Source organism: Penicillium atrosanguineum, assembly GCF_028827265.1.
Source record: "Penicillium atrosanguineum strain IBT 20685 chromosome Unknown utg000001l_segment0_segment0, whole genome shotgun sequence".
NCBI lineage: Eukaryota > Fungi > Ascomycota > Eurotiomycetes > Eurotiales > Aspergillaceae > Penicillium > Penicillium atrosanguineum.
In genome coordinates this window covers 61,363-74,965 of record NW_026623133.1, presented here as the reverse complement: position 1 = coordinate 74,965, position 13,603 = coordinate 61,363, and the positions used below count along the sequence as shown (strand labels likewise).

The 13,603-nt window shown below is 47.0% G+C and overlaps 3 protein-coding genes across 3 annotated transcripts; 1 reads left to right on the top strand and 2 right to left on the bottom strand.

Annotated features, from left to right (window-relative positions):
* Positions 1–294: 294 nt before the first annotated feature.
* N7443_000024 (glutathione S-transferase family protein) lies at positions 295–999 on the top strand (the record flags this gene model as incomplete). The annotated part of the gene is made up of 1 exon (XM_056880080.1): positions 295–999. One exon carries the CDS (start codon positions 295–297, stop codon positions 997–999), a length of 705 nt encoding a protein of 234 aa, XP_056745318.1.
* Positions 1,000–5,115: 4,116 nt separating this feature from the next.
* On the bottom strand, positions 5,116–6,439 carry N7443_000023 (uncharacterized protein; the record flags this gene model as incomplete). Its single annotated transcript, XM_056880079.1, has 3 exons — positions 5,116–5,414; positions 5,605–6,050; positions 6,396–6,439. The coding sequence occupies 3 exons, from the start codon at positions 6,437–6,439 to the stop codon at positions 5,116–5,118; spliced, it is 789 nt and encodes a 262-aa protein (XP_056745317.1).
* A 4,911-nt stretch (positions 6,440–11,350) lies between these two features.
* N7443_000022 (alpha/beta hydrolase) lies at positions 11,351–12,317 on the bottom strand (the record flags this gene model as incomplete). The annotated part of the gene is made up of 2 exons (XM_056880078.1): positions 11,351–11,643; positions 11,816–12,317. The coding sequence occupies 2 exons, from the start codon at positions 12,315–12,317 to the stop codon at positions 11,351–11,353; spliced, it is 795 nt and encodes a 264-aa protein (XP_056745316.1).
* Positions 12,318–13,603: the final 1,286 nt, after the last annotated feature.

The window sequence follows — 13,603 nt, the reverse complement described above, 5'->3', positions numbered from 1 at the left end:
CGCTGTTCACTCACCCCGTGTGCACTGAAATAGGAAATGATGTACGGTTTCTCGCTCAGTGCCACACATGCACAGATCGCTATCACCTTGATCCATTTGATGAAGATATCCGTTGAGTCTTGCATGTCCCGTGCGAAGTCATTTGAGGTTTGGACCCTCGACCTCGACCGAACCCTGCTCTGAAATCCCTCCATCCCGTCCGATCTCTCCTTCAGCCACCTGACTGAAGTTACCGAGCCCCCATAACAGCCCCACACCCACCCGCTCTTCCTCTTTACCTCTACACCCACCGAAATGCCATTGACAATCCATCACCTGGGCCGCTCCCAATCCGAGCGCATCGTCTGGCTCGCCGAAGAGCTTGGCGTCAAATATGACTTTGTCTTTCACAAGCGCGACCCCATCTTCTCCCCGCAATCAATCAAAGACCTGCATCCCGCCGGCACCGCCCCAGTAATCGAAGATAGCTCCTCCCCCTTCACAAAGAACAAGGTTGTGCTCGCTGAGTCCGGCGCCATCATCGACTACATCATCGCCGCCTACGGAGAAGGCTGCCTCGGACGCACCCCAAAGGACGGCGACGAGTACGTCCACTTCCTGGAATGGTACCACTGGGCCAATGCATCACTTCAGCCCGCCCTTTTCCGTGTCCTCATGACGCGCCGTTTGAGCAATGACCCTGAGGCCGTTCACGTAAAGGTTGGCGCTGCCAAGCTGGAGCGTGCGCTTGAGATGGTTGAGGCGCGGCTCGGTGAAACCGGATCTTATCTCGCCGGGAATGACGTCACCGCGGCGGATATCATGGCTGTGTGCACTTTGACAACTATGAGAGGGTTCTGTCCTATCGAGTTCGATATCCAGAAGCATAAGAATATTCTCGCATATCTGAAGCGAGTTGGTGATCGTCCTGCTTATCAGAAGGCTATGAAAATCTGTGAGGGTGAGGAGTTTGTGCCTATTCTGGGCCCGAAGGCGCAGCCGTTTAACTTTCCCTACTAAGTAGCGAATTGGCTGTGCTTGGTAATTCAGAATGTTCAATACTGCATTTGTACAAGGTAGCTTCTTTGAAAGGGGAATTTATTTGAATGTCGATGATTGTGAGATCACTTCAATGAAACTTCGGGAGTAGAAGAACCCTGAATATAATCAGCCATAGGGTCGTGGAATCTTCTCTCTTTGATAGAATGGAACACAAAGGGGCTTTGAATCTGAACCACACCCTTACCCATATGCTTAGCCTCGAACAAATGATCGAACGCAGCCTGCAGATCCTCGAAAGAGAAAACAGCATCTTCCTGATTAGGCTTCAGGTCAACGGATTTCTCCGGCAAGAAGTTGCACGAATCGTAGTGAGCTATCTTTGGACCAACAGAAATTCCCCTGAATACATTACATTGATATTGGCCAGGTTACCAATAGCCGCATCTATATGGAAGGCAATTTGCCTGATAGTAGCACGTTTCATGAGTGCGGGAGTGCAGGCATCAATGGAATTGTCAACATATATACAGAACCTGCGACAGAAGCTACAGGAGAAAATTGGAGGCGCATTGAATAGCGTGTTTAGTAGGTCGGGAGGCTCCTAAGAGGAGACGTACACCAGAAAACGTCCTTCGAGCCAAGACGGTGCAAAAGCTATATTGGCGTTTGCATAGGCGTTATAACTACTTCAAAGTCGCGCACCACAAGGGCAGCCTAACAAAAAATAAGGTCAGTAACGTAATTCACCACCGAGTGGGCCACCCAACCACCCTTTCTACACTTTTATTGATATAAATCAACCACAACGCCTTTATATTTATTAATCTCTTCTTGGACAGGCATTCTTTTTATGCCCTATATCGCTACAATTACCACATTTAGGTAGACGCCGCGCTCTTGGTGCTTGCGTAGCTTGCGCCGGTGCTACCCTTGGGCCTATTCTTGGCTGAAAGAACGAATCATGAGCTTCCTCAAGCTCTAATGCTTCTCGTACTGATAGACCGTCATCGTGGGCTATCCATCTACTCACACGAGCGCGTTTTTGCCTTTGCGTAGCGTTTATAGCGCGTAGCTGCCTATTTTCTTGCTCGAGAAATATACCGTTTTGCATTGTAATTTGATAGCCTTTGATAAGCTGGTTTAACGCGGCCTGGGACGGCGATAGCGGACTTTTGGAGCGTCTCTTTAAGAAAGCTTTAATAGACGATGCTTGCTTTAGAAGCTCGTCGACGTTCGCCGGCGTATATAGGTAAAAAGCGCTTGATTCACTACCGCGGCTTGTAGGTGGTGTCGGCGTCCGAAGTTGAATATTGAGCTTTGATAGCACTGGCTGAGGATTGAATAGTACTAATCCTGCTACTTAGAAGCTATTTTGAATCGTATTTGGTTTAAATACGTTAGCGCGAGCTTGTGGATATGCTATAAGGAAATCAAGCTTATCGATATAGTTGATCCTAAGCCGTATATTCTGGCTGACCAAGCTACTGTACGAGCGCTTTAAAACCGCGAAACACCCAATATTAAGCGGCTGTAGAAGATGCGAGGAATACGCTAGCATATAGATTGGTATAATATCGTGATCTTGGCAGAGTTAATTAAATTCTGGTGTCAGATAGCTTCTGTGACCGTCGAGAATAAGAAGTCGATATCTTCTATGCGTACGACTATTTATCGACGGGATAAATTGCTTTTGAAGCCAGCGAAGGCCTATCGCGTTAGATGTCCACCTATTTGCGCTAACTTCGAAGCGCCAGTCGGGTGAAAGGTCTTTAAACCACGCTTAATTTTATTGCTTACCTTTAAAGATAAGCGTCGGTGGAAGCGCCCACCCCGAAGCATTGATTGATTCGATCGCAGTTACCCACTCGCGGTTTCCTGGCTATAAGACTGATCTCCGGCCATAGTATTCTGACCGGGTAATCACTTTTTGCGTCGCGTAGAGGCCTATCGCGAAGCCAGTCTCATCGAAGTTATAGATATCGTCCGATAAGATACTATATTACTGAATTATGGCTTATACGGTGTTAAACCACTCTTGAATAACCCTTGGATCCTCTTATTCTGCTCGCCGGTAGTCATAGCGTCGTGAAAAGCGAGATTTAAGCTCTGGATGGCGTTGTATAAATTTTGTGACCCAATTCTTGCCGGTCGGCGTAGTATCCTTCGTGCCGCGTTTTTGGATCAATAAATTAGCCATTTCTTACACCATTAAGTGCCTAGGGGCTGCACCGCGGGTATCTATTGAGATAATCCACTGGATAAGAGAATCTTCCTCGATTTGCGATAGTTTATGGCCATTTGGACGAGTTTCAGCGCGATTTGTAGTCCCGCGTAGTCGACGCGTGAGCGTAGAACGAGGCACTTGAAATTGATCTGCAGCCTGCCGTATGGTGCCAATTTCTTTGCTTTTGATAGCTTGTATAGCAAGTAGGAGGCGGCCTTCTTGCTGGATAGAATCCTGGCTTGATCCGATACGATTTGGACGCATGGTGGTTGATAGAAGACAGATTGACGCGGTAGGACGCGAAAAAGTGGTTGGGTGGCCCACTCGGTGGTGTGGCCCACTCGGTGGTGAATTACGTTAGCTTACGGTATGCCTAGTCGAAGCTCTCAATGAAGCCACCACCCACCGTCTTTAAGGTTGCACAGCATGGTTCGAAATCATTTCACCAATTTATTATCCTCGAGGCTTTCTAGAATTCCATTTTGCGACACGCCATGTCTTGAATGATGAGTCTACTACGGAATATTGCTCTTATCGGTAGATCACTCAAAAGTGGTCTTTCAAGCTAAGCCGAATGAGGGTCTGAATTATAACATGATCTATCTGATCAAAGGCAATAGAGGTGGTGAAACTGATTTCGATCCATGCTGTTTGCGACAAGTCTGATTGTTTGTAGACTTGGGTCTGGTGGGCTCGGCTACATGTTCTTCGTAATGGGTGACCTATTCGTCTTTCACTTGCGGTATACAGATTCAATTTTGCACCTTCAGGCCTTTCATGTAATAAGATATTTCGCATCAATATGAAGAAACAGTTATTCGAACTGTTGCTCCATATGCTTGGACAACCAAGACATTTGTGAGCATTGCTATAATACTGTCAAAATTCCCATTGTCTTAACAGTGTTACAACTCAAAATGCATGAAAACATGTAGTATTCAATGAAGGTACGAAATTGAGGAAAAAACTAAGTGTTGAGCGGTGCGAGCTCAGTGAATAATCGCTCGCTAGTCCCAATCGGGTTAGTCAGGTTCCCCATCCAGGTCCATATATCAGTCTTTAGTCCTATGCGTCACAGTGGTCAAGGAATATAGTGCATGACAGGTTTTGAATGTTACCGATGACACCCTCAAGGCCGCATTTCGTCAATTGTGTGACTGCTCGAGCATGGTCTTGACCTAGAGCAGATTTACACGGATCAAGACCCCGGTTTCTTCATCGGCAAGATATTGCTCAACGGTTCGTAAAAGATATTCGCCGCTGAGTCTAGAACGCGAGGAAGACAATTCCTATCTATGAAATAATTTAGCAACAACCCGCTTTGGCGTTTAGGAGATTCAATTTGACATAGTGCTGTTGACCGCAGTTGCAAATGACATATTAGTGGTTTCACGAGTGTTGATTTGTGTAACCGGAATTCTTGTTTACTAGCCTCATGGTTTAATTGAAGCCAGGAGAAAAAAGGGCTTAACTGGAACTTATCGACGGTCTTGGACTAATTCTCCACCATATGTGGGTGGGACTGAGTTACACAACTAGTGAGGAATGACCATCTTCGAAAAAGGACCAAGCAAGAACATCTACCGTCCCACAGCCCCGTACCAACACAAGCCCAGAATAGCACCAACCGCAATAGACACGGCAGGAGGCACCTTAAACCACGCATTTCCGGCATAGGAGATAGTAGTGATAACCACCCACCACGGCTCTCTAGTTAGACTCTGTCCAGCACTATTCTGAGGTGTCAAGTAACCAATCTCCCACAACCGGTAGACAGCCGTAAACACCAAACCAATCGCAGTAGCATTAACACCTCTCAAGATGTGAATGGCATAGCTCTTCCTCCGCAGCACGCTCCAAAAACTCTGGAACGCAACTGCCAGCGCAAGGCCCGGCACGAAGATTCCCAATCAACCAATAAATGCGCCAAAAACCGCGGGAAATTGCGTGTGTTGCAGGGCCAATGCGCCCAGGAAGACAGCGAAGTTGAAATCTGGGCCCGGGAAGGCTTGGATGATGGCCAGGCCGATGAGGAAGTCTCGGCCAGAGACCCAACCTGGAGCGACGACGTAGGAGCGCAGAAGTGGGATCACGACGGGGCCTCCACCAAGTATTACCGTTCCAGCGAGGTACATGCTTGTGAAGAGATCCAGCACCAAGGGGGTGGTGGCTAGTTGGCCTCTTGCGACGAGGAGTGCGATGAAGGAGGCTTTTCAAGGTTAGTTTTGGCCATACACGATGATCCCGAGAGTGAGAAATTACTAAAGAACACCGTCGTTATGGCACTCCAGTGCCGATTCGAATCACATAGCTGGGTGACTGGGTCACTTCAGTCTCGGTTGACTGTACTGAGCTCAACGGTCCAGCTGAATTCGCAAGAAAACTGCTTGGGGAGTCACCCGAATTGGCCTTCTTCCTCGAGAGTACCGTCTCACTCCGCTCCGCTTCTACGGGCTGAATAGACTCCATCTCCACCGGGGTCGTGTTTGCCTCCTCCGAGTCCGTGGGACAATTGTGTCTATTGCGCCAAGCAGTCTTAGCCCTCTGGACTTGGGAATAGAGCCATCCATCCCAAACAGCGATGACCAAACCGCCACCAAGCATCAGCATCGGGAAATACCACAGCGCGTTATAGCAGAGACCAGCACAGGCACCGAAGATGATCAGGATGCGAGATATCTTGTCACGAATAGCCTTTTCCGCGAGTTGTACCGCAGAGACCGCGACAATCCCGACAGTCGCAGCGTTGAGGCCGGACAGCAAGGCGTAGACGGGCTCGGGCAGAGTCCTGCTTAGATTTCCAACGCCAACTGAGAGTGCATACATTCCAACTGCACCCGGCAGACTATAAGACAATTAGTGGTGGGCACAGCGTGTAAGTGCAAACTCAGCCTGACCATCAGATAAGGAACGCCATCAGGGCCGGTATAAACCCCGCATGGAGCAGGGTAAGGCAGAATAACATCTTCGTACTGCCAAGGCCAGGAAGACCCTGACAGATAGCGAAGAGTTCTTGATACTATAAGCTAAATGTTAAAAGCAGGCCTCTGACGGAAACACCATATCTGGCTGCATGATACTACAGTACAGTACGCTCATCCACCCACTGCTCTCGAGAAAATGGATTCTTTACATGTACCCGTCACACAAATTCCTTTGAAGTAGTACCGGTTTGTACGCTTCGCGTTACCTCGCTGCCCCACCGGGCTGTGCATCACCATTGTACGAAGACATTCTATTTGAGCAGATAGCTCCCTTATGGAAGTTATGTGACTTCCAAAGATTGAATTCATTAAAAAGTCCCTAGATCTTACCTAGGCCTTCTGTTCCCGCTTCATCTCCGCCTGTATCCAGAAATATGAAGTCACGGCCCAAACAATGATGTAGGCAAAGAGAGTGCCTAAAGACAATCCAAACGCGAAGTGGAATTCTAAAGTCCATATAATAGCTGATAAACAGCCAATATAGACGCATACCCCAAAAATCCACCAAATAGTGAGAAATAAAAACATGCGCCTGAAAGGTTTGGATGAGTCATAACGAAAATTCAATCGTATTCGAAATTCTCGATCCTGGAGACCATCAACAGCGATAAAGTCTTCAGCTGCGTAGTATACAAATGGGCGTAATGGTGTCCCACGGGCTTGCGAATCAATGCCAATTGGTATATTGAACGGTACCAGCGTGACAAGCATCAGTATTCCAAGAAAGCTCATAAGGAAAGCCGGAGAATAGAGATACAGCTTCGGTATTTCCTTGCTGCTGCCGATGACAAACGGGATTAATGCGCAAATCATGGAGATACCGTAGACCCAGGATGTGGCATCAAGGTCCCATCGCGACCGGGACAGAAGTGGGGCGCATTCCTTCTGGTGCCAAAGAAGGCGACATACGCGGGCAGCTAAGACGTAAAGCTCCCCTAAACCGAAAGAAACGATCGCATAGCCCAGAATATGCTTGTCGAATTCAGCTTTTGCGAAACAGCATTTTTCGTGGTCTTGACAATCGCTCAGGCACTGAGATCGACTTTTCTTGAACCAAGCGTAATATATTATGCAAGGGACTAGAAGATCAAAGACTATGATCATAGGAACCCCCAGAGTAATTGAAAGATGATCGCTGAGCTTTGGGCTCTTCTGAGCAAGCTTCTCACGCAACGGATGTGGAGGGGATCTTGCTTGTACGTTTGGTGCGGAGCTTTCCATCAGAGCAGCCTTCGCCGTGTGTTGGGCATGTATATACGTATCAGAGAAAGAGGTGAGAGAAAGTTGGATATTTCCATAAAATTGACTTTCTTTCTAGTCCCCCAAATGAACAAAGGACACAACAAATATAGGACAGCAGAGAATAACGGACACGACGCCTACTACTAGTGAAGATGCTTGACCTATAAATCAAGGTTTATTTACGTCATTGATGAGTGGTTGACAATTCATTCTTCCAACTTCACCCACTCATGTTTAAATCTTATCATGGAAATGGGAGCGGAAGCTTCCGGTTGGTCCGCCGTTTGATCGGTAATAGTACTGAATATTGGCTATTACTTAGCAGTTGAAGAGTGTAATATATGTCACCAGCTTTCCAAATAGTCTTCATAGCTGTCACAGGCCAGTACGGGATGATTCGTGTGCCATTCAGAAAAGTTCTTAACTGAGGAAAGAAAGAGAAGAGAGAGAGAGAGCGAACAACTACAACAATACAAACCCCCGTATCCCAATCGGGATTAGCTCACTACAAGTGACCTGTCCTCAAACCAGTTGTCACACAGAGCATGTTACCAGATACCACCCCGTAGCTTTGCCAGAACTGCCCATTACAGCATGGGGAATGAACAAGAAGAGAACACGGGGTTTGCCCGCCGGACTTCGATTTCCCAATCGTCCTAGAATTTTGCCGAGCATGGTGAGCGATAGGGCAATGAGGAGGAAAGCTTCAAAAGAACGGAATTCTGCATCCATCCCAGCTGGTTTATTAGTCAGAGTTCATCTACCGGTCCTTCGTATTCAGAATCTAAAATGCGGTACATAGGATGACTATCTATACTCTTGTAATTAAAGCACCGTCCATCACGTAGATCGCTTGTAAAAAAAAAAAGCCAGAACAGAAAAGCTGTGAAGGGCGCGCTCAGCTTGCACACGTTAGATTGTCAGAGTCAACCGAGCTTGATTTCTAATATATGAGAGACTTTGGTCAAGGCGAAAAGTGGTGGCTAGACCAAAGTACAAGTAACGTGCGCCGATCTCTTCGTCGGAGACGCGCACAAAATCCCATGCACGCGTCGGAACTCCACGCCGACTCCGCTGCCCGCTTCTGTGCCTTTCACCCGCCATTTTTTCGCCTCGCGATATCCGTCACCCGAATGCAGGAACGTGATCAAATCTACATCGAATACGTATGATAAGAAATCAACCACACTCACAACACAATCCCCGGAATATGCACCAAGGAATAAATTCGATTAAATACATTCAAAATTGTCGGTTGATGCTGAATAAAAACGATTGAAAATCCACTTCTTTGATGGGGAAGATCCAAGGGGCGGATTGTTGCTTAAAGTCGAAGATGCTGATGGCGTGCTCTCGCGTAACCTGAACAACTCTTATAACGGCCGGCAACAAACACTGTGCCGTGGTCTTGGTTACAGAATAGAACAGATAATTCATACAGTAAAATGTTTCAACCAAGAAAGGAAATTTATGCAAGATCCTACAGTGGATGTGGTGTGACCAGCGGGATAAGTCTCGCTTTTTGATAGTAAGACCGCACACAGATTCGGTCTAAGAATAAAGCTCGTTGTTGAGATTCATATAACCATCCTCCAGTGTAGCGTAGCTAGCTCTATTTCGGCCTGCATGCAAAACGTTTGGCAATATTAGCAAGTTTCTGTTGAAATTTCTTCTGCGGTTCACAATCACAAATCCAACCATAATACTCACAACCACATGAGTCCCGGAATTAATAATAGAACTAGCGACACACTTCCATATGGTGAACGTGTAATAGGCTCGACCCATAAGTGAGACGCTAATTGTGACTTCCCTAGGTCGGGTGAAGCGCGGGCAGTTATATTTGTGATGATCGCCAAGATTGAGCTGGTGGCCTGTATCGTTCCTATTTTTGACTAGAAGTACCTCAGAAATAGAGAGCGATCGGTTGTCACTTGACTGAACCTCCGAGAAATATATCCGGGCCAGAGTAAAGTGTATAGTAACCTTGTGTAACGAGAAACAGAAAAAAGGGGGAATTAATGGACTGCTAGACACGCGCCTCACACGCGACTATGTGTGAGGCGCGGGCTCGTTCCAAAACCCCGTTCGAATTACCCATCTTCGTAAGATCCAAGTTTAGTGTGCATAAAAATCGGAAGCTAGAAAACCGACTAGGTGCCGCTACAGGCTCACAAATTCCAAGTGACCTCACAGCATTGCGGCAAATGCGGCCGCCCAGCCCCTTATTAATAATTCTGGCTGGTCCCCCCTGATTTAGATGATTCCAACCGTGTCATATTCCTTTCTTTCTACAAATAAATATTCTTCCAATCTTCTTCGGACACAATATGTCGAATTTTCACCCTGACTCTCTCCCCGACCTTTCGGGCAAAGTATACATTGTCACAGGCGGCAATGCTGAAATGTAAGATATATCGAATTGAATTCAAGTCCAAGAGAATGCCATAATAATGGTCCGCTCTCGCGGCTACTACACAGTCCTCCACCTAGTCCAACATAACGCAAAGGTGTATATAGGAGCCCGCTCTCAAACAAAAGCGGATAAAGCCATAGTCTCCATTCGCAAACAGCTTCCAAGCGCGGACATTCAACTCTTGATCATGGATCATATGTCCCTCGAGTCTGTCGTTGCAGCCGCAAAAGGGTTCATCAGCAAAGAGCCAGCCTTGCACGGCCTAATCAATAATGCAGGTATCATGGCCGTCCCATGGGAACAAAGCCAAGATGGCTACGAGTCCCAGTGGCAAACAAACTATCTTTCCCACTGGCTTCTTACGTTTCACCTGCTACCAATTCTCTGCCGGACAGCGGAAAGATTGCGAGAACCCGGTGTGGCTAGAATTGTGAACGTGTCCAGCCAGGGACATAGATTCGCGCCGACAGTTGGAATTGATTTTCTTAATCTAGACCAGAAGTCTGGTTCGCCATATTCAAGATACGGGGTAAGCAAATTGGGAAATATTTTACATGCAAAGGAGATTGATCGGCGATATGGGCCGCGTGGTGAATGCACCACGGGCGCTGAGGGTATCCGGGTCGCGGCTGTTCATCCGGGAAACTCACCTACGTAATTTGCCTACTAATTTTTCTTCTCATGGCCACGGATACTAATTAATAAATAGGGATCTAAACAGAAATTCTGCAATTATGGGGCCTTACGTCGATTGCGTTACGCCCATCTTTCGCCTATTTGGCTTGTACATCAGTATAGACCAGTGCTCCTACAACTCATTGTATGTGAGTGCCAGTGACAGATTTTCTGCCGACGATTCGGGCCAATATTTCACGCCTATTGCAAATAAGGCCGCTGCAAATTGCCAGGCAAATGATATGAAGATGGCGGCGAAGCTTTGGGAGTGGACAGAGAGGGAGATGAAGGAAAAGGGTCTACTGTAATAGGCAGGTGTCTAAGTAGAGCATCCAGTACTGGAAGACTTCACACCAACGTGGCTCTTGCTGTATAGATTCCTTTGTCATACATACCTTACAATACGAAATTCTATTTATTGTATAATTGGTCAAGTGTAATAATCCTTGCTTTCTCCAATGAACGTAGATAGAAAAGCATTTGCCACAAAGCCCTTCTGACAATAATAAACTCGCTGTCACGGGTGAAGCACTAGCGACATTTCATAGTCAAGAACCACTTTCAAAGAGCACGATGTAAAGATAGCTATGGCCGACAAGCTAAGTAATTTGATAAACAGGGCAACTTTACAATCTAACCTATCCTAAATGCCTCACACTCGTCTTCTGTTGTCCCTAGGTCGTCCTCCACCACACTTTTGTTACTAGGAGCTATACAACCTCCGTTCCATGCTATCGCTACGAGACTAGGGGCAATTTCGTTCATCCAGAGCATTTAAAATCGAACAAGGATTCACAGAGTACCCTAGAAACCAACCAAATGAATCAATCACATCAAAATCCCACTTGTGCGAGATCTTTGCATCCGGCCACTCAGAGTATTGTCCATGAGGGGGGCACCCGGGTAAACTCTCAGACGAGTGGGAACACCACGTTCTTTCAAAACTCGCTCATAGATTAAACCATCATCTCTCAGAGGTTCAGCGCCGGCCACTTGGAAGTAAGTAGGCGGCATCCCAGTTTGAGTTCCAGAAACATTGAAAGGCGAAAAGTCGGGCGACAAAACATCAACGCCGACAAGATCGTACATGTTTCGAATACTGTCGCCATTCAAGATCGGAGCTTCATAGTTCTGAGCTCAAGGAAGAAACAAAGATCTTTACATTGGAGGGACAATTACTTCATCTAGGATAAAGGGAATGCCAAGCCAAAGGCCTGTCAATGGAGGATGAAACCTCTCCGAGATTATTTTTTGGACCAGTTACGGCTGCAAGATTGCCACGGGCAGACACACCCCCGAGAATGAAACCGGTAGTGGGATCGGCACCCATCTCAGCCGCATGTTTTGCAATCCAGCACAGACTATCCCAACAATCGTACGCGGCGATAGGAAACTTGAATTCTGGGGCGAGGCAATATGAAAATGACACCACAGTGGCATCAAGAAGAGTGGACATCGCGCGAGCATACGGGTTGAGCTGCTTGTTGTCACCGAGAATGAAGCCCCCGCCGTGAATAAGAATAATTAGCGGCGTTTTCTCTCGAGGCCGTAGAATCTCAGGATGGTAGATCCGAACTTCACTGGCATGCCCGTCGCGCATGAGTATTTCTTGTACCTGACTCCGATTGACGTTGCCAATGATTCTTGCAAGTGAACTGGCAATTGCATTTCGACTTTCCTCTATGGTAGATTCCCTATTTGGTCTCGAAGGGGTTGCTAGGATAAGGGATTTAAGTTCGGGGTCGATCACAGACAGGGTCGCAAGTGGCTCTGGGGTCGTATATTCCCTCATCATTTTCGAGTGTAAGTTGGGCTTTAGGGATTAAATGGATTTAAAAAACATGATGAGTAAGACTGAGCTCCTCGACTTGGTAAATATAATGCCAGGGCTAATTATGGGGTTCTCATGGCGTGGAACTCCGTTAAAGACGAGCGGCTGCTTCCCTACCTCTGTGCATTGTCCCCTAGGACTAACGTATTTGGTAAGCGAGCCGCCAGTCTGTTTACTACGTAAAGCTGTCACTTTTGGAGATTACCGATTTTTTAGGATTTTATTGGTGTTAATACAGAAACGCCGATCATCGTGCGTATTTTTATGAGTAGGCCGATCGTCCATTTTCGGCAGAAGTGGAAAGCCGCCTGTTTTTATTCGCAAAGTTAGCATTCAAGTGGAGATGATGATAACGAACTAACTATATCGGGTTGGTACCGTCAGACGGACTTGCGGCCGCTCAAGCGGAAACCGACCTAGCAGTCTATGACGACAATCTCCCTGCGGCCGGACACAAGAGCCATGTCATCAGCCCGTAATTTAGTAGCAACTCTAGCGCGCTCAAGTGATTGGTTAATCGTAGCACCTGCGTTAAACGAAAAAAAAGCCACGTGATTTCAAGATATCACTGCTTCATAATAATTTCGACTCAGAACTATAGAATGGTCCTGCCGAAACTTGTCATAGTCTGTTTGACAAAATAGACGATCCCTCAAAGTGAGTTGCCTTTAAGTATTGTCTGCACAGGCCATGGTGATACAGCAAAGTGACAAGTGACTGGAGCTTCTCGCTTAATGTGACATTACCGAGTGACACGAACGAAATCAGGTTCCGATAGGTATGCACTGATACTTCGGGCTTCACCCATTCCAAACAGGAATGTTGTGGATGTGACGCATAGGATTGACGACTGATCTATGGACCTGGATGGGGGAACCTGACTAACCCGATTAGGACTAGCGAGCGACTGTTCGCTGAGCTCGCAGCGCTCAACACTCAGTTTCTTCCTCAATTTCGTACCTTCGTTGAATACTACGTATTTCCATGCATTTTCTGCTGTAACACTACTGTCGGTCTACCCGACCCCACGTCCCCACCAGAGCCCTCGGGGGCTATGGATAGATAGGCTAGCCTTTCTGTTTATTACACTTGATCAACCCAATGGAACCACTTAAACGTTTAGAATGCAGACTCTATGACATCTCGACATGATTAATACGGGACGGTGCAAGCTATTGCCGCATCGCAGATGCTAGATAGACCATGAGAGAAATAGGAAACGAAGGAGACAGTGCCCAGGGCTGTGGGAC